Consider the following 26,026-nt stretch of genomic DNA (forward strand, 5'->3'; position numbering starts at 1 on the left):
GGAGAGGGGGAGGATGGCAAAGTAAAAGAACCTTGGATAATGAGATGTAAAGCTACTGGACAGAAAGGAAAAGGAGGTGAGTATCAGGTACCAGCAGACAGGTTTGAGGAAATCCCTTGAGTATAAAGAACATGGGAGATGGAAATAAGGCGAGCTAAAACATTGGTATTATACATTTGTACAATGTAGATGAGAGAAACATAATCATTAAGAGGCTTTGAAGTGACTGGCAGACAGTGCAAGGAAAATTCCATGGAGATTTTACAAGTATATTAAGAATAAATTGGTCAATAGGGAAAAAAAATAGGTCCCCTTAAGGGTTAGAGGGGGGTTTCTATGTGTAGAGCCAGAGAAGATGTGGATGATTTTAATGTGTTCACTGTAGAGGAGGATAAGCAGGTGTGGGATATGAGGGAGGTAACTAAAGGAAGCTTCGGCATGTCTTTATCTGGAGTGAAGAGGCGTGAGCAGTCTTGGATCGTATCAAGGTGGATAAATCTCAGGGTCCATACTAGGTGCATCCCAGAACATTATGCGAAGGCAGGAAGGAAACTGTTGGCACCTTGATAGACATTGTTAACTCATCGCTGAAGACAGGAGAAATTCTGGAGGATGTCAAATGTGACATTATTTTAAAATGGCTGTAAGAATAATATGGATAACTACAAGCCTGTAGGAGAGAATTCTGAGAAAGAGAGAATCTATCAACATTTGGATGTTCAAGGGAAAATTGAGGAGAGCCATCGTGGATTAGTGCATGGAAAATTCTGTCTCAGGAATGATGGTATTTATTTGAAGAGGTGACAAAGAGAGTAGACAGGGATAAGATCGTTGATATTATTTATGTGGATTTAAGTAAAGCTCCCTATGGAAGGTGACGGCACATGGGAGAGGAGACCATCTTGCCAACTGGATTTTTAAAAATTGGTTTCATGATAGGAGTTGCGGAATCATTCGAGAGGACAGTTCTTCAAATTGGAGGACCGTGAGCAGCAGAATGCCTCGGAGTTTGGTAGTAGGGCCCTTCCTTCTTGTAATAAAAAATAAATGATTTGGACAAGAATGTTTGTGGCAAGAGAAATTTAATGATGGCACAAAAATATGCGCTAAAGTGGTCAGTCAAGGAAGTTTCCTTGGTTTGCAGCTAAACTGGGCTGAGAAAAAGCAAATGCAATTCAACTGCAGTTTGAGGTGCTACATTTGGGTAAATCGAACCAGGGCAGAAGTTAACAGAAGTGCCCTGAAGAGTGTTATGGAGCAGAGGGACTTAGGAGTTCAGGTTGATAGGTTTTTAAAGATGTCAGTGCAGGTAGGCAGGGCAGAGAAAGAGAACGTTTGGTACAATGGCCTTCATTAGTCAAGGCACTGAGTACAAGTGTTAAGATATCATGTTAAAGTTGGTGAGGCTACATTAGGAATATTGTGTTGATCTTTGGTCGCTGAGCTATAGGATGTATATTATATAATGCTGAAAATGTACAGGTTTACCAAGTTTCTGCCAGGATTAGGAAAGTTGAGTTATTGTGAGAGAATGGAAAAATCAGGCCTATTTTGAAGCGTACGAGGTTGAGAGGGGGGTCCTAGTGAAGTCTGTGAAATCATAAGGGGCATGGATAAGGTGAATAGTGACTCAATTTCCTAGAGTCGGAAACTAAGATGAGAGAACACAACTTTAAGAGGAGGGGGTGGGATTGAGAATGGATGTGAGTGGACAGATGTTCACTCAGAGGGTGGTGGACACAAGGAATGAGCTGCCAGACAAAGTGGTGCAGGCAGATACATTGGCTTCCTTTAAGACAGGGGTGTCAAACTCAAATTCACAGAGGGCCAAAATTAAAAACTTGGACTAAGTCGTGGGCCAAACTAAATATTTATTGAAAACTTTCAACAACATGTGCATGTTTTCTCTTCTTTCAACATATGTAACTTTTTCTTATTAAAATAAATGTTAAATAATAGTTTTGGTTAAACTCTTTCCAGAAGAAGCATTAACAAATGAGAAATAAAATATTCAATAAATAATATTTCTCTATAGCCTTTAAGCTCCTTTTAAATGTTTTTTTTTTCACAAGCCAACAAGTCAAAAAAATAACAACTTGCTTCAATGAAAATCCAATCTTTCAACTATGAACAGTCCAAAGTTAACCAAAGAAAATATTAATCCAAGCTTGGCTTGCTACACTGATTTACTCTGATGCACCTGGGTCTAAACTATATACTTGGCATCTCTTCTTAGATGCAAGTTCATCAAACTCTGGGGTCAGAGTTTGCCTCCCACCTGTCTTGAAAGGTCCTGTTTTCTGTCTTTCGTTTGGCCATTTTTTGTAAAGGGTTTATTACATGTGAGTTGGGCGGCAGGTCACAGATGCTAAGGAAAGGAAAGAGAGGAGGTGGGGGCGATTAGCGGGCTGATGGGCCGGCGCCAACGCATTTGCAAAGCATTCTGGGATTTGTAGTATTAGCTGTGCATGCGCTATACTGGCGCGGCGGCCAGCGGGCCAGCTCTGATACATATTTGATATGATCTTGCGGGCCAAATATAATTATATCACGGGCCAAATTTGGCCTGCGGGCCTGAGTTTAAGACATACTTTTGTAACTATATGGATGGGACGGGATGCAGACAAGTAGGTTTAAAGGAGGAGGCCATATTGTTCAAACTGGGCCTGTGAACTTTTTCTCTGTTCTGTACGATTCTATAACAATGACTTTGTCTTTTCTGACTTGTCGACATTACTCCCCAATTCTCCCGCCATATCCTACAATCAAGTCCATCATCAACTCCCCCACCACCCCCCCTCCCTGTTTCTAACACTCAGCAACACACTCGAGGCAATTTACAGTGGCCAATTAACCTGCCAAACTTTAAATGTTCCTCTTATTGTCACATAATAATACATTTAAAAATGAGATGCAGTAGAACCCCTGTTATCAGGAATTCGAGCGACTGGCAGCCTCAAGCAACCAGCAGACAAATTGCAGAAAATAAATAGGTAAAAAATACCAATGTTTAAAATTGGTGCGCCTCACCATTAGTTGATCATATAGCGCTCAATTTCATATAACTGGAAATTTCACTTACCAATCCCTGTAGGTTCCAGATACCAGGGGTTTTACTGTACTTCGACCAAACAGTCACCATGAGCATTGCCCTAACTGGAGGCACGACACTGCTCCGAAGGTTTTAACCGCCCAGTCCTAATGCCCAAGGCTCCACCATGCAGGCTTTAAACAGCCTGTTAAAGGAGCTGATGGTGTTTATAAGTAAAGTACTGCAGCCGTGAGGTTTACGCCCAAGATGGCAGCGTCTGTGCTCAGCGGTGGCCAGAAAGGGGTGAAAACTCCGGGAGAGCAGTGGGCCAGTGCAGAAATCGGAAGACCCCCCACATCCCCCACATTGAAAAGAAGCAGAGGAGATGACCTCTCTCTCATACAGTCAGGGACACTGGATAATGCTAATGGAAAATCTTTATCTGTCTTATGGCAGGTAAAAGTTGAAGTATATCATTTGTTATTTTTAATATTATGTGACACTAAAAGGAACCGGAAAGAGAAGCAAAAGTGAAGCTCTTCAGAGACGCTGAAAGTCTGTGGATTCACCTCCAGTGCTCCCACAGCCACAGACTCCAGTTCAAACCACCAGTACCCAAACCTCCAATACGATCGAGAGGCCGTCAGCGGCCGAGGCCCTTCAGGAGCCCTTCTTGCCCTCAGCACCCTCTTGAATCCAGTTCCGATACCTGGTTTCCACGAGATAGTCTCCAGCAGCCTGTTTAGGTCCTTCGACCACATTCCCAACAACCCGCAGCTTCTTTGGGTCCTTCAGCCGCTCTGCCCCTTGTTGGGTCCGCTGCCGTAGGGTTATCTCCTATGCTTCTCCCTTCTCAAGAGGGGTGTGGTGGGGGGGGTGGTTTCCTCCGTTTCTGATGCTCCCCCCTGAGCAGCTAACCCCACCATGGTACGCCGTCTGCCACAGAAGCCACCATCGTAGGCCCCATAGGTGCAGTCTCTACAGCCTGTGCGAAGCCGTCGGCATAAGAATTGGGCAGTAGGACCCTGTGGAGCAGCTCAGTGTATTTGCTCCCTGCTATCCTGGGTCTGCACCAGCGGAAGAACTGTTATAGCAGTTCTGGCTGTGCTGCCCCTGTCTGTCTGTCTATTTGTTTGTCTTTATTTATTAATCTGTCAGTTGATCGATTGGGTTGTGGGAGCACCTGGTGAAAGCTCACTCAGTCACAAGGACATCCGATCTCCACCCAAACCCAGAGGTCAGGTAGCTCCACTTGGTGGCAACAATAAATGCAGCTTTGCTAGTGAATGGATGGAAAGATCACACATCTTCTCACTCGCGCTCCTGTATTGTTCGGGCTTTTCGTAACTGGATTAATTAGGCACTGGAATGAGCGTAACTGAACCTTCCATTCCTTGCCGGTATGATCCAGGGCTGAAGTTGAAGGGAACAGCTGCCAGTTATCTGCTGAGATAACATGATTAAGAATAGCAAGGTTATTTAAAGCCCAAACCATGAATGAAGACTTCCCTGGATAAAACTGAAAACCCTTCCTTCGGCTTTCTATACTCCGTCTGCTGGAATCCAACCCTGGTCATCGAGCTACTGGGGAGATGACAGAGAGCAGTACAAGCTGAACAGCCCTTCTAGTCTGTGCCAAACTATTTTTCTCCCTAGTCCCACTGACTTGCATCCAGACAATACCCATCCACACCCCTCTCATCCAAATATCTATCCAATTGTTTCTTAAAGGTCAAAATTGAGCCTGTATTCGCCACCTCATTTGGCAGCTCATTCCACATTCCCACCACTCTCTGCGTGAAAAAGTTCCCCTAAAGGTTTCCTTTAAACTTTTCCCCTTTCACCCTTAGCCCATGTCCTCGAACGTGGTTCATATTTCATCAACCCCTTCCCCCCACCCCCATCTGTTGGCAATTTAGGTGCCTATGTAATGTCTCTTAAAGTTTCTATCATATCGGCTTTTATATTACCTCCCCTGGCTTTAAAAAAAGGCTCTTGTATCACCTTTTAAAATGTCCTTTTCTCACCTTAATTCAACATGCATTTGATATTTCATTCCACTGGGGAAAGACTGAATATCCACCTGTTTTCGCTGGTCATAATTTTATGAGCTTCTATCAGGTTGATCTTCATCTTCTAATGCTCCTGGGAAAACAATCCACATCTGTTCTCGCTCTCCTTATGGTGAACACTCTCTAATCTGGTGGTTTACTTCTGCTCCCTTTCGAGAACCTCCACATCCTTCCTGTAACGCAGAGACCAGAAATGCACTCCAAATGTGGCGCGGCCAAAGTTTGGTACAGCTGCAACGTGACTTCCCATCTTCTATAGTTAATGCCCTGAAAGGGAAATGTACCGTACACTTTCTTGACCACCTTGTCTACTTTTGCCAAAAAAAAATTCTCTGCCACTCTGGTGCTGGGCAGAGACAGGGTACCTAAAGTAAACTGTTGTGGGCCTTTAAACCAGCCAGATAGGCTCCAGCAATCCAGTCAACGCCCCGGGCCATAAATGTCGGTAATATATCTTTACCTCCTATGGATGCTGCGAGACCTGCTGACTTTCTCCAGCATTTCTGTTTTTAATACAATCATAATGTCTGCAGAATCTTGTGTTTCACTCCAGCCATCCAGTGATGGCTTTGTCCAGTCAGAACAGAGGCAGGCTTGCATGACTGACTTGGGGAGGAGTCAACTGAGGGATTGAGAGGAGTTTGGGTAGTACAACTCCACTGCTGGTAGACCTGTTGCCAGTGATCCGGGTTCAGTCATGACCTCTGCTCCTGTGTGCCTGGATTTTGCGGTTGTCCCCGTGGCTGCCTGAGTATAGATTGAGTAAATGCAAGGTGGCTTTTTTCACGGAGGGTAGGTGAGATATAAACCAGAGGACATGGGTTAAGGGTGAAATGGGAAAAGTTTAGAGGAAACATTTGGGGTCACTTCTTCACACAGAGAGTAGTTGGAGTGTGGATCAAGCTGCCAACTGAAGTGGTAAATGCAGGCTCTATTTTAGAACATTTTGGTCAGGTACAGAGATGGGACTGGTGTGGACTGGGTGCGGGTCAGTGGGACAAGGCAGAGAACTAGTTCAGCACAGACTAGAAGGCCGGGCCACATTTGGAGTGCATTTCTGGTCTTGCATTACAGGAAGGATGTGGAGGTTCTCAAAAGGGAGCTGAAGTAGACCACCAGATTAGAGAGTGTTCACCATAAAGAGAGCGAGGGCCTGTTTACACAGTGTCCATGACTCTAACTTGGAGGCACCCTCCAGATTTCTTCAGAACATTGTCTCTGCTGCTTGGTGTTTGAACCACACTCCCCAGAAAACAGACAATCCCTTCAGCAAGTGTCCAATGAATTTGGCCCCTTTTAATGGTGCAGTGTTGACAGACTAGTTCAGTGGCTTTGGTGTGAAGCAACCATCTTGCAGATTCTGGTGAGCCCACTGCAGTGAGTTATCCTGTCTTCAACACAGTTGCTCCAAATACTTCCAGAGTGGGAATGTTGATCCAAAGTAATAAATGGAAGTGTGAGGCTGAAAACATTTTGACTTTATTTGGAATGAGTAATCCTATGCACTGTCCGACCACACCATTGAAAGTGGGGATGACAACCTGGTTTCTGTTCATCTGATGAGCCAATGGCCTGTGGTAGCAATGCTGCAGCCAGCCATTGGCAATCCCTCTGTCAATTAAAATTGGAGACCAGGCTGCATAAATGATGCTGATCAACTTTGTAACTAGCCTCCTTGAACAGACTCACTTTCTGAGTCAGACCACCGAGCCCTGCCTTCAACAAATTGGCTGATGCTATACTGGTTCAGAACATTTTCAATTTAGACATACAGTCCAATAACAAGCCTGTTCTACCCAATGGACCTACAACCCCAGTACCTTTTTGGCGGGTGGGAGGAAACGGGAGCACCCAGAGGAGACACGGGGAGAATATACAAACTCCTTGCAGACTCAGGTCGGTGGTTAGTGACTGTGTTGTCCAAAATGATGGACCTGACTCGATACAACATTCTTGTTGAGTACCTTTTTGACTGTGCTTTAAATTATGATAATGATTTTTATTGTTATACACATAAATACAATGTATAGATGCACCCAAATTCTTGTATAGGTCATACTGTAGACCGCGTTGTTCAAGGGGTCATGAGCTCAGATGCCCGGGACCCGGTGGTGAGACTGGGGCAAGGGTTTGTGGTTGGGGCATTGGGAACTCATTGGGCCAGGGCGAAGATCTTCAGTCGGGGTGTCGAGAGCTCGGATAGGTGGGAGGAAACTGAAGGACCCAGGGAAAACCCGCGCGGACATGGGGAGAATGTACAGATAGTGCGGGATTTAAACCCAGGGAACTGGGAATTCCCCGAAAGTGTTATCATAGGTAGATAAGATTGCAAAGAGAGATTTTGACATATTGGCCTTCATAAATCAGTATGGTGTATAGGAGTTGGGATGTTATGGTAAGGTTGTAAAAGGTGTAGGTGACGCTAAATTTGGAGTATTGTGTGAAATTTTGGTCACCTAACTACGGGAAAGATATCAATAAGATAGAAAGAGGGCAGAAATTTACTAGGATGTTGCACAGACTTCAGGAATTGAATTTGGAACATGAGGGTGAACGTCACATTGAGAGTGGTGGGGGTGTGGAACAAGCTTCCAGCTGAGGTGGTGAATTTAAGAAGAAATTGGATAGGTATATGGATGGGAGAGGTATGGAGGGCTATGCACTGGGTGCAAGTCAGTGGGACTAGGCAAAAAAAAATAGTTTGGCATAGACTAGAAGGCACGAAGGGGCCTTTCTGTGCTGTAATGTTCTATGATCCTATATGATCATGTTTATATGTTGCTGGGACCAGGAACTGAGTTACAGGGAAAGGTTAAACAAGTTATGATTTTATTCCCTGTAGTGTAGAAGAATGAGGGGAGATTTGATGGAGGTTTACAAAATAATGAGGTGTATAGTCAAATTTATTGTCATCTGATTGTACAAGTTCAACCAGACATAACATGTATACAAACAATGCATATGCAGGGCAAGATTTTAACTATACAAATTAAATAAATGTTGCTTCATGAATATGAGAGTCTTGGATGGTCAGTGTGAGCAGTTCCTTTGATCATTCAGGATTCTCACTGCCAGAGGGATGAAGTTTGTCTGCTGAGTGATGATGGTTCTGCTACTTCTACATCTCTTTCCTAACAGGGTGGAGGGGGTCCTCAATGATTTTGCATGCCCTATTCAAACATGTTGATTGGTGGGTGGGGGGGGGGGAGAGAGAGGAAACTCCATTAATCCTCTCTGCCACCCTTATGGTCCTGTGGATTGATATCTGATACATTTCTCTGGAGCAACAATACTACACTGTGATGCGGTCAGCCAGGACCCTCTCGATAGAGCTCCTATAGAAGGTTGACATAATGGTGGCCAGTAGCCTTGCCTGCTCCATTCTTCTCAGGAATACATAAATGCTTGCATGCTTTTTCCACCGAGGTAAGAGATATACAAACCAGAGGACATGGGTTAAGGGTGAAAGGGGAATTATTTAAGGGGAACTTCATGCAGAGAGTTGAAGTGAATACAGACTCAATTTTGGCATTTAGGAAACATTTGGACTGATACGTGGATGTGAAGGTATGGAGGTCGATGATCTGGTGCTGGTCAGTGGGGCGAGGCAGAATAACAGTTCAGCACAGACTAGATGAGCTGAAAGGCCTATTTCTGAGCTGTGGTGTTCTAGGGCCTTCCTGTAGTATTCCATGAATTTCCTCTGGGTGCTCCAGTTTTCTCCCACCCTCCAAAACCTGGAGGATAAATGATGTATGTGGGTAGCTTGGGCTGGAAGGGCCTGTTACTGTGCCATATGTCTAAATTTAAAAGAAAATTTTAAAAAAATTCACGTGCGTACCAAAATCATTTACATCTTCTGTTACATGCACAGATATGGTGCTGACGCCAAGGTGGTGCATTTCCTTGGTAACATCAAACCCTGGCACTACTCCTATGACTTGAAGACCAAGTACGTGATGAGAGATGTTCATGACACTGCACCAGTTGTTCACCCGGAATTCCTCAATATGTGGTGGGACACCTTCACGACATCTATTCTGCCGATGCTAATGGAACATGGTATCTCGAAGGACATCACTCCAGATAAACAAGAGGTAGATTACAAATCAAAATGTGGAAATAAACATGCTATCATCACAGGGTATTTTACCAATGTGGAGATTAACTAACCAGTAGACGAGTAGCTATAATATTTTTAACCCTATTTAACAGTGTGAGTTGCAGATTTTTGTCTATTTTGGGAGTTAGGATAAATTAACAGAGTGCTTATTTTATGAGCTTTGTCTTTGTTGAGTGAATTCACACCAAAACATGAGGTAATTCAATTGTGAGGGAATATATAGGAGTCAGTTTTACTAGGTGTTAGCGTCTGAATTGTACAATGGTTGTACAGTTCCGGCTTTGTTGAACATCAGACATAATCACCTGTCTCGTGTCTGCATGATTCTTGATCTCTACTCTGTATTGTAAAATGTGAATAAACAGCGATACTAAATTGAACAGTGCATTCTCGGCTCACTCTAGCCCACTTGACGTGACAGCTTGCTGAATAAAGCAAACTGTTATGGTCATCTGTTAACTTTGACCTCCACCATCATCCCCTATCTGGAGACAATGAGCCACACAGCACAGAAACTGGCCCTGCACCCGCAGCGGACACTAAGATCGGAGGTGTTGTGGACAGCGAGGAAGGCTTTCAAAGCTTGCAGAGAGATCTGGTCCAGCTGGGAAAGTGGGCTGCAAAATGGAATTTAATGTGGACAAATGTGAGTTGTTGCATTTTGACAAACCAAGGCAGGATGTGCACGTTAGGGCACTGAGGAGTGGGTGGAACAGAGGGATCTGGGAATACAGATTGATAATTTCCTGAAAGTGGCGTCAAAAAGGGAGCTTTTGGTATATATTGTAGTATTGAGTATGGGAGCTGAGATGGTATGGCAAATTTGTATAAGACATTGGTGAGGCCAAATATGGAATATTGTGTACCTTTTTGGTCGCCGAACTGCAGGAAAGATATTAATAAGGTTGAAAGAGTGCAGATATTTATTAGGATGTTACCAGGAGAGGTAAAAAAGGTTGGGACTTTATTCGCTGGAATGTAGGAGAATGAGGGGAGATTTGATAGAGGTCTACAAAATTATGATGGGGATAAATTCAAGTTGTATTTTTCCACTGAGGTTGGGTGAGATACAAACCAGAGGACATGGGTTAAGGGTGATAAACGAGAAGTTTACACGGAACATTATGGGGAATTTCATCATGCGGAGAGTGGTGGGAGTGTTGAATGAAGTCTCAATTTTGACATTTCAGAAACATTTGGATTGGTGCATGGATGGGAGGAGTATGAAGGGATATGGAATGGGCACAGGTCAGTGGGGCTAGGAAGAATAATAGTTTGGTTCAGACTAGAAGGGCCGAAGGGTGTTTTTCTGTGCTGTAATGGTCTGTGCTGAACAAGTATCAATCAATCGATACCCTGTTTACCATGTGCTCTGCAGCCCACTTGGTAATTCAACTGCTGATCTGTTGTAAGAGCAATGTGTTCCAGATTACAGTCAGCCTCGGGGCAGGGACTCCTCTAAACCTCTTATTCCTCTCCCTGAACCTATTCTCTCTAATCTTGTCCTCTGCCATGAGTTGGGGAATAGTTTCTTGCTACCTCCCTTCTTTCTCCCTTTCTGGGAAGAGTTGCAACACCGCGTGGTCGGCATTGTGTGCCTGGAGACCTGGCAACGACCCAATTTAAAAATTGAATGCAAGCCGATCCTGTGATCTAAATTTAGACACAGCACGGTAACAGGCCCAAGAGCCCAAACCACCCAATTGACCCACAACCCCCTGTAGGTTTTGAAGGGCGGGAGGAAACTGGAACCACTGAGAAAAACCCACGCAGACACGGGAAGAACATACAAACTCCTTAGAGACAGCACAGGATTCGACCCTGATCACTGGTGCTGTAACAGCGTTGAGCTAATTGCCTGTATTGGATCCTCCCTGATACAATTCAGGAAAGATTGCATGTACACCCAGTCATGCTCTCTGGACACTTTCGCTGTAAGCTTCCTGGATGCGGGCTTCTGATTTGAAATTTGGGGACAAATAGGTTGGATCTTGCACCCTGCAAGCTCTTCTTGGTTGTGCCTGGCAGTGCCCTAATCTGCCCCCTGAAGGAAGTGCATAAATAAACAGGTCAAAGAAATTCATGTTATTTGGGGTCCCTTTCTTTGTCCTGCCCCTAGAAATCTTCCAATTTGCCACTGGCAAAATTGGATCAGAAAGCTTCAGTCCCCCCCCCACCCCCAAAATCACGCACATGCACATCCCACCTTGTGAGAGGTGACAATATAGCTGTCCTCCACACAGGGAAAGCACCCCTTTGGAATCTGTGGTATTTTATCACTGCCAATCTAACTCCAACCCCTTGCGCTATCAAAGTTCAGGACTGCCACTGGACATTTGACTCCCGGGCATCGGCTGTGTAATGGTTTTAACGCCTGGCCGGAGGGGTCAGTCAAATGGAAGCTGGTTGCAATGAGGAGCCATTGTTGTTTGCAGTAAACTGATGTGCAACTACCCACATTGACTCTCTTTCTCTGTCTTTACAACTATGTCTGGCAACGCTTCAGCAGTCATGCCTGGTCTATTCACTGGCTTTCACTTGTGGCTTGCCATTCTGTAGTAAGGTATGCTAATCTTCAAAGGTCCCTGCCCCTCTTATTGATTCTCATTCAGCTTCACTTTGGTTAACTAACTTAAGTGGGTTTGTTTCTGGGGAAGTTCTTGCTCCCTTGATTTGTTAACGGTTTGAGTTAACAGCTTGATGATATGTGCATGGATGATTATTTGGTGTACTTTATATTTGCCACTTAATAGTGTTCCCTCCAAAGACATGCTACTGATCAGAAAGCGATCAAGCATAATTTACCCATGTTGTTCCATGCAAGTTTTGGACAAGGGAGTTTAATTTTAATTTGGAGATATAGGCCCTTCTGGCCCACAACCCCATGTCTCCCAAATCCACTCATATGACTGATCCCGTACATCTTTGGAAGGTGGGAGGAAACCGGAGCACCCGAAAGAAACCCATGTGGATACGGGGAACACGTTAGTTAACTATCTAAAAGTAGTCATAATTGTTCTAATTATTTTTTTTTTATTTCCAAGAAGTTGACATCACAATTAATAGAGTCTCTGATCCACAGGAGGAGAAGTTGAGTGAAGCCATCTCCCACCTTTCTGTCTCCCCACCTGCCCCATCTACTCCACCGATCTCCTCGGAAGAACGTCGAAAAAATTGGGAGCAGGGTCAAGCCGATTTCATGGGAGTAGATTCTTTCCAAAACATCCAGAAGAAGCTGGATTCGTACTTGAATTAAAGGCTGTTTCACTGAACTCCTGGGGCTGACTCGCAAGAACTGGATCCAGAAGGTCTTTAGCATCTAGGCTGCAGTTCAGTGTATGGTTGGTTTGTACTTGGCCTGTGAGTGACATGGTTTGAGGTGGATGTCTTCGTCTGGTTGTCACCTCCAGGCTGCACTGCTGCAGCGAGAATGTGACAAAAGCTCGAGAAGATCGAATTTTAAATTCCTGAAGCAAATCTCCTCCCAGCGTTAAATCCTCAGCATATCCACCACACTGCCTCCTGCTGTAATACTCCTTCAGAACAATACTGCTGTTTGCTTAACTTAGTGAGGCAATTCAACTTCTGCACAATTATACACTGGATTTTACAGTGCTTCTAGTATTTTACAGATGTTTGAATAAGCTGCAACATTGCATGAAGGAATATAATTTTGTCTCTTTCCAGTCCATTGGCTTTTCCAAGGGGAATATTGTGCCCATGTCCAAAGGACAAAAATAATTTATCTTTTGAGTCTTAATGAAATAAAGAAACCTAGAGGTGAGATTTCTATGCACAGTACTCAGCCAGTACTTTGTAAAATTTACAAGGAACTGAACGCTTCCCAACCGTTGTAATTTGTGTGGTGATTAAACTACTGACCATCAATTACTAAGTGTATCATAGCACCTTAACCACAAAATAAACTTCCTTGTTTGAGATTGCTGTAATCTTTTTTCAATAAAAATATCTACCCCTTGCTTTGATTCCCTTGGAAACAGTGTGAAATTTGAACCATTTAATAAAAAAAAGTTGCAAGATGGAATCGCCTCATTAAACATATTTAAAATTCGGTTAGATAAATTTTTACATGATAGAGGAATTAGGGGATATGGGGAGAAGGCAGGTAGGTGGAGTTAGGTCATAAATTAGATCAGCCATTATCGTATTGAATGGCGGAGCAGGCTCGATGGGCCATTTTTGGCCTACTCCTGTTCCTACTTCCTATGTTCCTAAGAAAAATGTATACATCATAACTTTTGACTTCAATATCCCAAATGCAATACTTCAAAACATTGGTTGGGGTTGGGGGAAGCCTAGCTGCAAGCAAAGATCGAAGACCCCGTTTAAGAAATGCGAAAGATAGCATTACTGCAATGTCGCTCTCATTCAACGCCACTGGATTTTGTGCTCAGGTTTCTGATTGACAATTTGAACTCTCACCCTTCTACCCAAACTGAAGCAGTAAGAATATAACACAGATCCAGAAAAGTAGCAGAATGGATGAGATTTTTGCAGAGAATTCGTTCAGTCAGTAAACTAGCTCAGGAAAAGATGAGACCAGTTGTTTGTCATCGACACTCTGAAGCTGCAGGGACCTGCGAGGATTGTACATGGGTGCACTGCCCGTGACATTAAAAGTTCAGATTTATCAAAGTACATGCATGACATCACATACAACCCAGAGGTTCTTTTTTTCCATAGGGCCAGGCAAAATTTCTACTCAAAGTTTGTTTACATTTCTGAGAGCACATTCTAACCGATGTGCTCTTAATGAAAAGTAATGCATTTTGGTGGGTGCTGCCATTAAGCTAAGTTTCAAGCCAGGAACTATCACTTGTGTAACTGGCCCTGTTTATACGTAAACAAAGAACACTACAGCACAGTATGAAGTCATCAGGAAGAGTAATTCCATATAACCATTTACAGCACAGAAACAGGTCAGTTTCGCCCTACTAATCCGTGCCGAACATCATCTCCGACCTAGTCCCGCATTTGGCTTATATCCATCCACGTCGCTCATGTTCATGTAGCTATCCTTGAATATTAACATTGATCTTGCTTCTACCACCACTGCCAGAAGTTCATTCCATATGACCATCCATGCCTTAAGCTCATCCTCCTTATTTACTTTTCCCCTTTTACTCTCAATCCATGCCCTCTTGTTTGAATCTCTCTCACTAAATCCTATCCACATTGACTATCTGTCCTCCTTACAATTTTGAATACCTCTATCAAATCACCCCTCAACCTTCTACACTCTAGGGAATAAAGTCCCAGCCTGCTTAACCTTTCCCTGTAACTCAAACCCTGAAACCTTGGCAATGTTCTCGTCAACCTCCTCTGTACTCTCTCTATACTGTTTATATCCTTCCTGCACACAATATTCCAAATTTGGCCTCACCAATGCTTTATACAATTTCAACATTACATCCCAACTCCCGTGTTCTCTGATTTATGAAAGCCAACATACTAAATATTGAACTTCATCACCCTATCTACACGTGATTCAACTTTCAGAGAATTATGTACCATGACTCCTTTGTTCCACTGCACTCCTCAATTGTCTACCATTTAACATGCATGTCCTATTTTGATAAATGTGAGATGCTACATTTTGGTAGGATTAATCAGTATTAAACTCCATCTGCCATCTTTCAGCCCACTCTTCTAACCGTCCTATAGCATGCTGTAAGCTTTGATAATCTTCCTCACTGTCTACAACACCACCAACCTTTGTATCATCTACAAATGTAATAATTCAATTTGCCACCCTATCATCTAGATCGTTAATATACATAACAAACAGCAGTGGACCCAGTACTGATCCCTGAGGCACTCCACTCATCACCGGCCTCCAATTCAACAATTTTCCACCTTTTACTCTCTGGCATCTCCCATCCAACCATTGTTGAATCCATTTCACTACTCCAAGAACCAGGATCACCAACGTCAGACTTACAGGCCTTTAATTACTAGGTTTACTTTTGGATCCTTTTTTGAACAGCAGAATATCATGAGTCACCCTCCAGCACTTCCCCACCGAGGCCAGTGATTTTAAATATTTCTGTCAATGCCCCCACTATTTGTTCACTAACCTCTCTCAGGGTCCAAGAGAATATTTTGTCAGGACCTGGAGATTTATCCATCTTGATTTTTTCAATAATAGCTAACACTACCTCCTCATTAATTCTTATATTATCCATGACCTCCCTCCCATATTTCTTCATCTGCCTCAATCTTCTTTTCCTTAGTGAATATTGAAGAAAAAATAAGTTTAAAGTTTCGCCCGTCTCCTCTGGCTTTCAGAGCTGACCCCCCTCATCTTCAAGGGGTCCAATTTTATCCCTCACTATTCTTATTCTTTTACTTTTAATGTACCTATAGAAACCCTTTGGATTTACTTTACCTGCCAAAGCAGCTTCATATCTCCTTTCAGCCATTCTAATTTCTTTAAGATTTTTTTTACTCTTGTGTTCCTCAAGCAGTTCATGCCTTCCCTGTTGCCCACATCCCTCTTCCTCCAAACCGAGTTTCCAATATCTTTTGAAAACCAAGGCTCCCTACAGTTTCTAACCTTTCCTTTAATCCTCACAGGGACAGACCGACTCTGTGCTCTCAGAATTTCTCCTTTGAATATCCTCTATTTATCTGCCATATTCTTCCCTGAAAATATCCCAATCCCTCCAAATCTTTTCTCATACCCTCTAAATTTGCTTTCTTCCAATCAAGAATCTCAACCTTTGGCCCACCTCTATTCTTTTCCATTACTAGCCTAAAACTAAGTATTGTGATCACTAGACCCAAAGTGTTCCCCAACACAAACCTCTGTCACCTGACCTACCTCATTCCCTAATAGAGTCGGTTCTTCTATGTTTTGATGAAGAAAACTTTCCTGAACACATTTAACAAACTCTACCCTATATTTTACTGTATGGGCGTCCCAGTTAATATTTGGAAAGTTGAAATTTCCCATGACTACCACCTTGTGTTTATTACACATTCTCCTTACAAACTTGCTCCTCTAATTCTCTCAGCCCATTTAGTGGTCTATAAATACACACCCATTAATGTTTTCATGCCTCTACCTTCCTCCATTCTACCCAAATAGTCTCGCTGGACGATCCCACCAAACCGTCCTGACACAGCACTGCTGGAATGCTCTCTAATAAGCAATGCAACTCCTCCACCTTTTATCCCCCCCTGTTTTATCATACCTAAAACAACAGAATCCTGGAATATTTAACTGCCAAACATGCCCTTCCTGCAACCAAGTTTAACTGATGGCCACAATATCGTATCTCCATGTGGCCATCCATGCCTTAAGCTCATCCTCCTTATTTACAATGCTCCTTGCATTAAAATATATGTCCTTGAGAGACTGTCCTCCACAAACACTCCTTTTGTTACCATCTACCTTTACCGTCCTCCCTCCTTCATTTATTTTTACGTTCTGTTCCCTCCATTCCTTCCTACCTTGATGTTCTTCCTACTCTCATTCTGATTCCCACCCCCCTGCCAACCTAGTTTAAACCCTCCCCAACAGCTCTAGCAAACCTACCCGCCAGAATATTGGTCCCCCTCCAGTTCAAGTGCAGCCCATCCCTTTTGTACAGGTCAGACTTTCCCCAGAAGAGATTCCAACAATCCAGAAATCTAAACCCCTGCACCACTCCTGAGCCACGCGTTCATCCTCCACAACTTCCTATTCCAGCTTTTCAATTTCTTCCCTAACTCTATGTAATCCTTTTTTCAGGACCTCATCCCCACTTCTAACTATGTCATTGGTCCCCACATGGACCACAACTTCTGGCTGCTCGCCCTCCCCCTCCAGAATCCCGTGGACTCGATCAGAGACATCCCTGACCCTGGCACCTGGGAGGCACCATACCAACCAGGATCACCAATGTCATCCAGCAAACCTCCTATCTACTCCCCTAACTAGCAAGTCCCCAACTACAAGAGCCCTACTCCTTCCCCCCCCCCCCGCTTCCCTTCTGAGCCAACGGTCTCCAGACCTTGTGCCAGAGACCCGACCTCTAATGTGACTTGTCCCCTGTTGATCATCCCACTTCCCCAAACAATATCCAAAACAATATACTTGTTGTTGAGGGGAACTCTGCACTGGCTGTCTCCTTTCCCCTTTCCTCACAGTCACCTGACTGTTGGGGGGGGGGGGGGGGGGGAGGATGACTGCCTCCCCATAACTCCTATCTATCACTGCCTCTGCCTCCCTTATGATCTGTAGTTCAACCACCTGCAACTCCAGTTCCCTAACCCGATCTTCCATGAGTTGTAACTAAATGCACCTTTTGCAGGTGCATTTTAAATGCACCTTATGGAACATCTGTGCTGTCCCTGACCTCCCACATCCTGCAATCAGAGCACTCAATTGCCCTAACTACCTTCATCACCAGCTCTTCAATTTAGATAAACTTTAAAAAAAATTTACCAAATCTTCCTCAGCCTTTGCTCTCCGAAGCCTCTCAAGCCAAAGCCTTGAAGTCCCAGTCCTTCACTGGGCCACTCCTTTTTATTGGTTCCTGCCAATTTTCTTAATTACCCAATTAATCCCTCCCACAATAATTAATTACCATCAGTCACCAGACTCACCTGGTTGAAGGCTTCTCACTAAGTCAACAGCAAGGTAAGCTGCTCTTCCCTTTTTAAATTCTCCCGCCTGCGCACTAGGCCCCCACCCAGATTTCAAAATCAACCTGTAAAATTAAATAAATAAATATAGATAGATAGATAAATAAATAAATAGACCTTAGAATTAATTAAATCAATAAACACCAATAACTACTCACAGATATCCAGCAACTCTCGTGGCTGAAGGCTCCTCACCAAGTGAACTCATTCTTCCTTTGTCAGTTTGTTTCAGCACGGCTCAAGTAAATTATATTCCCTCTTGCAGCTCAAGGCTTTTCACAAAGTCTTTACAACCAAGATAATGAAAATCTTAATCCTTTCAAGAATTGCATTGAGATTGCATATAATTCTACAGGACACAAACTGAACAGTTGAATCCTCAAAAAGTGAAAGGCTTTGGACCAAGTGGGAGTAGTAGAGATAGAATGGTTGGCTTGGATATGGTGGGCTGAAGGGCCTGTTTCCATGCTGCATGACTTCATGACAAATAAACTCTCCGATCCTTATGGAAGGTAACTTGGTTGCCTTTTTGCTCCCCTATTGTCTCGTTAGGTACCTGGGAAGGTGTTGACTTTGGAAGGCAATATTTAGGGCGCTTGGTCCTGGAAAGAGCAAGGGGCCAGATGTGTGATCGAAAGCAGTTTCTTTATAGAGGGCGAACCTCCCAATTATTTAATCTGAGACTTCCATTGCATTGATTTTCAAACTATGGCAACATTTATCATCGGGACTTGATGAACCAGGCCATGAGATACAAACTCACTGATATTCATGTGCTCCAAAGCTGCATTAAAATTGGACTATTTAGAACATTACAGCACAGAGCAGGCCCTTTGGGTGGATGTTAATGAACCTACTGTTATTTCTGTCCAGGGTCCTAGTTGCTTGTACTCTGGACAGCCTGTAGAAGACACACCAGGCTGCTGGAGATTGGCTCATGGAACAAGGTTTCGGAGCCAGGATGCAAGAGGAGGCTAAGGGCAAGAAGGGCTCCGGATGGTGAAGGCTTGCTTCTTCATCGTGTCGGAGGCTTGAATCTGGGCTTAGGTTGCCGATGGTTTGAACTGGAGTCTTGTGCAGCCGCGGGAGTACTGGAGGCAAATCCAGGGACACTTGGTGACTCTATTTTGCTTCTCTTTCTCTGAACGTAAGGGATGCCTTGTAATGCTAATGGCGAATCCTTGTCTGTTTACATTTCTGTTTTATTACATGATAATAAATAGTATCAGATCTGAATATGTTTAGAGGGAGTCACATGATGGAGTAGTGGCTGGTCGAGTGGAACCAGCCCTCTCCAGAGAAAAGAAAAAAAGTTTGAAAAAACAGAGCTCAATAAACATAAAATACAGGAAGAGAAAGATAAAGTTACAGAGAAGAGACAGAAGATGGGACCCAAAAGAGAAAAGTAAGAATAACAGAGAAAAGGGAAGAAGGAAAATCACTGGAGAAGAAAGAAGGCCTTACCTGCACATCGGAGCAGAGAGCCACCGTGGAGAGGAGCAGCCGATCTCCGGTGTTGGTGAGTCCCCAGAGGAGTGGTGTCCTCCCGACCGACGGACTCCAAAAATGGCTCTCAGAGCCAAGAAGAGGTGCGCAAGTAAAAGAAAAGGTTATCGCCGGCGGGAGGGGGACTCAGCTGAGGAGTGGCCAGTTGAGAGACGCCCAGTATCGGGGCGTTTGGCTGGGGGAAGCAAACAAGAAAGAAGAAGAGTGGTGAGAAAGAGAATGAAGGGCGGGAAGCAGATGAGCGGCAATGGGGCGAGCAGCAGGAGGCCCAGCAACGGGTCGACCTGCAACGGGAGGCCCAACAACGGGAGACACAGCAGCTGGAGGCCCAGCAAGGATACAGAAGCAGCTCACCAGAGAAGGATGAAGATACACAGATACAGAGAAGAAGACGACACAGACATAGATACAGACAGAAGAAGAGGAGGAAGAAGACCAAGAATTTCAAAGGAAAGAAGAAGGTAAAATAAAAGGACAAAGTTTAGATAAAGCCTTTTTCGAAGAACAAATGAGGTCATTAAAAGAATGGCCATCATTAGAATTTAGTTCAATCAAAAGAAAAATGAAAAGAGCTGAAGACAGAATGCAAAGGTTAGAGTTGGTGATGACTGAATAGGGAAAAGAGTAGAAAATGTGGAGGAACGAGAAGCTGCTGTAGAAAGGGAGATAAATGATTTAAGAGGGAAGTTGGAAGAGAGCGAAAAAAAAATTAGAGACAAGATTTATTGTCACAAAAAATTGATGTATTGGAAAACTACAGTCGGTGAAACAACATAAAAATAGTGGGACTGAAAGAAGGCAAAGAAGGGTCAGATATGAAGGAATTTATAAAAGTATGGATCCCGAAGGTGTTGGGAATGACAGATTTACACAAAGAAATAGAAATCGAAAGGGTGCATAGAGTGCTAGTACCGAAACCATCACCACATCAAAAACCGAGATCCATTTTGGTAAAACTTCTAAGATGTACGACAAGCAAGAACATACTGGAGCAGGCAAGAAAAAAGATTAGAGAAGACAATAAGCCGTTGGAATATAAGGGACAAAAAATATATTTTTACCCAGACACAAGCTTCGAACGTTTAAAGAAGAGGAAGGAATTCAACATGGCGAAAACAATCTTATGGAAGAAAGGTTATAACTTTATATTAAGACATCCAGCAGTACTCAAAGTATTTATTCCTGTGGAACAGAATAGATTGTTTTCGGACCCAAAGAAAGCCCAAGAATTTGCTGAACATTTACAGGACAGGAGAAGAGAGGAGGAGGAGTGTCAAGAAGGAAGACCAGCAAGAAAATATACAAAAATATGTTAAAATATAAAGTAAAGATAATGTATATATATATATAAAGATTTAAAGATGGATAAGAGAAGGGGAAGGGGGGGGGTGGAAGAGAGAGCTTTATTATAAGTATAGGAAAATAGTGTTCTCTGGGGGGGGGGGAGAATAATGGTCACTGCAAAATCGGTTGACGCTTGCGAGTAAGTTCGCAAACCGCATGGAAAGGGGAGTTGTGGTTGCCGTCAAGGGATAAGGGGCAATCCAAGGAGGGGAGGTTCAATTGGGGTTAAAAGTTTATTGCTTGTGGGGATTGTTGGGGTATTTCATGTCTTAAATGCGTTGTCATATATTGAGATTAAAAAGGAAAACTTAAAAAACAGTAATGGAAAAAAAGGGGATGGAGGTGGTGAAGAGGCAGAAAAGAAGTGCAAATAAAGATATAAGATGGCCACATTGGACTATATGACCATAAACATTAATGGAATATATAACCAAGTTTAAGTGTATCCCTTTGGAAAAATATCACATATAACTTAAAAGACAAAGTTACAATGTTTGAAAAAACCTGGGAACCATATATGGAACATAACAGAAAGAGCAGGCCTCGGACCACCACCACCTAAAATGATAAAAAGATAAACACGATTAGAATTAATGTGAATAAGTAGATGATACGCCTTTTTAGTTTACATTCCTTTTGAATAAAGATATTGTTTTATTGTATTTTATATGTCCAATATTTACTGTTTTTGGAGGGGAGTGGGAAGGGGGAAGGGAGGAATGGGGGAAAAGAGAAAATGTCACTGTGAATATTTAAAGAGGTGCACCTGTAAATATATTGGTTGATATGGTTCATAGTGCGATAAATAAAGAATTACAAAAAAAATTCTGAATATGTTGACCATAGTGTGGGCTGTGACCACGCAGAGTCAAACTGGGCACCCAGTTTTTTAAAAATCTGAATATGTTGACCATAGTGCGGGCTGTGACCACGCAGAGTCAAACTGGGCACCCTGTTTTTTAAAAATCTGAATATGTTGACCATAGTGTGGGCTGTGACCACGCAGAGTCAAACTGGGCACCCAGTTTTTTAAAATTCTGAATATGTTGACCATAGTGCGGGCTGTGACCACGCAGAGTCAAACTGGGCACCCAGTTTTTTAAAAATCTGAATATGTTGACCATAGTGCGGGCTGTGACCACGCAGAGTCAAACTGGGCACCCAGTTTTTTAAAAAATCTGAATATGTTGACCATAGTGTGGGCTGTGACCACGCAGAGTCAAACTGGGTACCCAGTTTTTTAAAAATCTGAATATGTTGACCATAGTGTGGGCTGTGACCACGCAGAGTCAAACTGGGCACCCAGTTTTTAAAAAATCTGAATATGTTGACCATAGTGCGGGCTGTGACCACGCAGAGTCAAACTGGGCACCCAGTTTTTTTAAAATCTGAATATGTTGACCATAGTGCGGGCTGTGACCACGCAGAGTCAAACTGGGCACCCAGTTTTTTAAAAATCTGAATATGTTGACCATAGTGCGGGCTGTGACCACGCAGAGTCAAACTGGGCACCCAGTTTTTTAAAAATCTGAATATGTTGACCATAGTGCGGGCTGTGACCACGCAGAGTCAAACTGGGCACCCAGTTTTTTAAAAATCTGAATATGTTGACCATAGTGCGGGCTGTGACCACGCAGAGTCAAACTGGGCACCCAGCATCTTATTTTCGCTCCCATTATTCTTTGTGACATGTTAACCCTACAGCATTTCTTAGTACCTCTGTCCCGTCTGGGAATGATTAAGTTGCTGGACTGACAACCAAAGTGATGCATGCTTGATCTAAAACAGTTCAGATCCCGCACTAGCTTGGAATTTTGTATTCAACCAAGTAAACCTAGTACTTAAAATTGGTCTGTCTAACAATGGGATTATTTTGCCTGGTTGCCCTACGAGGAAATCCACCGACCTCCTTGCCTTGCATATGGTCGACATGTAACTCCAGATTCAGCAGTAAGGGATACTTGATTTTTTTTTAATTTAGACATACAGCAAGGTAACAGCAGGCCCTTTTGTCCTTCGAGCCCGTGCCGCCCAATTACAACCAATTGACCCTCAACCTGGTAATTTTTGCAGGGTGAAAGGAACCCAGAGCACCTGAAGGAAACCCATGCAGACGCGGGGAGAACGTATGAACTCCTTATAGAGGCTGGATTCGAACCCTGGTCGCTGTCGCCGTAATAGCAGTGCAGTGACCGCTATACTAACTACGTCACCCTTATGTTAAGTTTCTGAGTGTAGAGTTAACGAGAGAGATCAGTTAGAATGGAGTAAAGGCAACATTATTTGCGAGGTTTGTCTGGTAGGAGCAGGACCATTTGCTGCTGTTATCAGACTCTAGATCAAACCTCACTAAAATAATCTCACCGTTGCTTTGTTCTGATACCTCTCTCTAACTTTGCACTCTTTACTCTGCTGTACTATGTATGGATTGATTATCTGGAATGCTTATGAAACAAACTTTCTCAGTGCATGAGAATAAATTTGAACTTTGACCTGGAACATAGCAGGCTGCAGTCCAAACCAGTGGCAACTCCTGATCCAAACCTGCGACACAATCAGGAAGCCTCCAGCACCATCGGCAGCCTCTCGCGCCCCTGTTCTGATGCCTGGAACCCCTTCAGGTATCCAGTCGCCCACAGCCTGCGAAGGTTCCTCGCCTTGTGATCGGAACCAGACCTTGCCCTGAAACATACTCACGTTTCCCATTTTAGACAGGGATTAGGACGTGACAAGGGCATACTTACAAAAAGAAATCCAAAACCTAAGTACATGTGCAAAGTATTTCTTCCATATTTATTCTGAAGCAGGTTTGTAATAGTATAGACTTAAAAACGCAAGTGTCACCATTCCTGAGTGATTAGATGGGTTGGATTAAAACAGCAGATAATATTGTTCCCCTAGGCTTTCCACAACACTTTTAGCAAGTGAGTTGCCCTGTTCAACTATTATCCTGTGAACATTAGACCCTTTTTACAGTTGGTATCATTTTAAACTCGGCTTTGCCAGCTGGTCGGGTGTAACTAGCAACCTTCCCTCAGATTAAGGCATGAAGACCCTTCAATCAGCCCCATAAATGGCAAAAGTCACATTTCTCAGCCAGAAACAGAAGGAAAATTGAAGTCGCTCGTTCCATCAGTTCCCCAACTGCAACTGAACACTTTGCGAACCATTTCCAAGAATTCTAGTTACATCAGAGGTGCTATTTTTGTGAAGGTGTCACGTGAAAGGTAGACATTTGACTTAGGTAACAGGTCATGGGAGGCGGGAAGCAATTCACCACAGTGAATTATAGGACAATGGTTTGCACAGTGGCTTATTCAGTCCAAAATACTAGGCTGGTGCTGGTAGCCACATCTCACCAAACCAGAAGCTTTCCTGGAATGTTACCAAACAAAAGATAACTGACACCGGGGTACAAAAGGAGATCGAAGCTGTTGGCTTGGTCCAAAGCCAGAATATTTATGTCATTTGCTAAACTGAGTTTATGAACACAGAATGATTTGCCAAGTTGGGAATAGTCAGTGCTTTTAAGGGTTTCCAAGTGGGTGTTGTTCTGGCAGGATTGAAACTGGCTGCTTCATAGAGTACCGCTGGAGCTCAGCTCTTTAGCAACACAGCCAGGATGTTGTTCATACCCTGGAGCCTTTCAAGTTGCTGGTGGACTCAGCTGCATCTTCGTTATTAGGTGGAGTGAATCGAAGCACCAAAGACTGAGATTGGATGCAGGGGACATGGAGGGCATCGTAACACAGCACAGGGTGGCACAATAAGCGTAGCAGTTAGCGCAACGCTGTTACAGCACCAGAGAATCGGATTCAAATCCAGGAGTTTGTACGTTCTCCCTGTGTCTGCGTGGGTTTCCTCTCTCCGTTCAAAATGTAAGGGGGTTGTATATCAGTTTGGTGTAATTGGGCGGCACAGGCTCGTGGGCCCAATGGGCCTGTACCATGCTGTATGTCTAAAGTTAAACATTTTTTAAAAAAATGTAAATTTACACTGGTCTTTCAGCCCATGCTATCTGTCCCACCACTGAATCCACACTGGTACTAATCCCACTTACCAGCACAGCAGAGTCTCTAATTAATGTGCTCTCTTCTGGGTGAAAATAAATCCCCTCTCTTATGCAACCTGGTATAAATCCCTCTACTATGGGGAAAAGTTTACAACCGCCTATCCTCTTATAATTCTATACACCTCTATCAGTTCTCCCATTAGCCTTCTCTGTCCCAAAGGAAACAAACCCAACCTATCTGGTCTGATTATAATGCAGACAATCCCATTCCAAGGCAAATCTCCTCTGCACTCTCTCCAGAACGATCACGTCCTTTTCTATACCGTGGCAATCAAACTGCACACAGTAATCTGGACATGGTTTCTTCAATACCTGACAAAGCTGTAGCATACCTTTTCTGCTCCAGCCAATGACGGTTAGAATCCCATATGCCTTCTTTACTGTGGTAAAGAAAAATAAATTTGAGCATGACACAGAGTGTTGGAGGAACTCAGTGGATCGCAGCATCTACAGAGAGTCAGCGTTTCGATCAGAAAAGTCACAGTACAGAAGATGAGTGAAAGTAGTTTGGATTTTCCTTCTACATACTATTTATCAGCATCATTAAGGACTTGTCCCCTTCACTCATTCACTGCTTCTCTATTTCCTTACCACACAGAAAGAGGCCATTTACTGCCATCGAGTTCATAGAGCAATTCCATTGTGCATTCATTTTCCCCTTAATCTACTCTCCCCGCATTACCATTGACTCACCTACACACTAGGGGCAATTTACAATGGTTATTTCATCTTCTAACCCACACATCAGAGCACCCTGGCAAAATGCAAACAAAGATCCGAGGTCAGGATTGAACGTAGAACACGAGAGCGGAGAGGCAGCAGCTAGTTGGGTCTCAGATAGTTGGCCACAACCAACCTGACTACATGAGGGGTATAGGAAGAGTAAATGCAACTAGACTATTTCCATTGAGGGTAGGATAGATACAAACCAGAGGTCATGGGTTAAGGGTGAAAGGGAAGAAGTTTAGGGGGAACTTCTTCAGACAGAGAGTGGTGAGAATGGGAAACAAGGTGCCACCTGAAGAGGTGAATGTGGACTCAACTTTAGAATTTAAGAAAAATTTGGACAGGTAAGTGGATGGGAGGGCTATGGGCTGGAACTAGGCAGAATAGTTCACCACAGACTAGGAGGCCGAAGTGCCTGTCATCTGAGTTGTAATGGTCTATGATTGCAAACCAGATCCCCAGGTTAGCTTTGCCAACTGCTTCCGACGATCAGCATGATC

The 26,026-nt window shown here is 43.5% G+C and overlaps 1 protein-coding gene across 1 annotated transcript in view; it reads left to right on the plus strand.

Annotated features, from left to right (window-relative positions):
• LOC138743609 (glycogenin-1-like) overlaps nt 1-13,271 on the plus strand; it is a 56,498-nt gene extending 43,227 nt beyond the window's left edge. Inside the window, exons 5-7 of the mRNA XM_069899124.1 lie at nt 8,978-9,200; nt 11,733-11,789; nt 12,309-13,271. Coding sequence (XP_069755225.1) covers nt 8,978-9,200; nt 11,733-11,789; nt 12,309-12,482 — 454 coding nt within the window. The 3' untranslated portion in view covers nt 12,483-13,271. The remainder of the gene's footprint in view (nt 1-8,977; nt 9,201-11,732; nt 11,790-12,308) is intronic.
• The last annotated feature ends 12,755 nt before the right edge of the window (nt 13,272-26,026 follow it).

This window comes from Narcine bancroftii, chromosome 9, assembly GCF_036971445.1.
Source record: "Narcine bancroftii isolate sNarBan1 chromosome 9, sNarBan1.hap1, whole genome shotgun sequence".
Lineage (NCBI taxonomy): Eukaryota > Metazoa > Chordata > Chondrichthyes > Torpediniformes > Narcinidae > Narcine > Narcine bancroftii.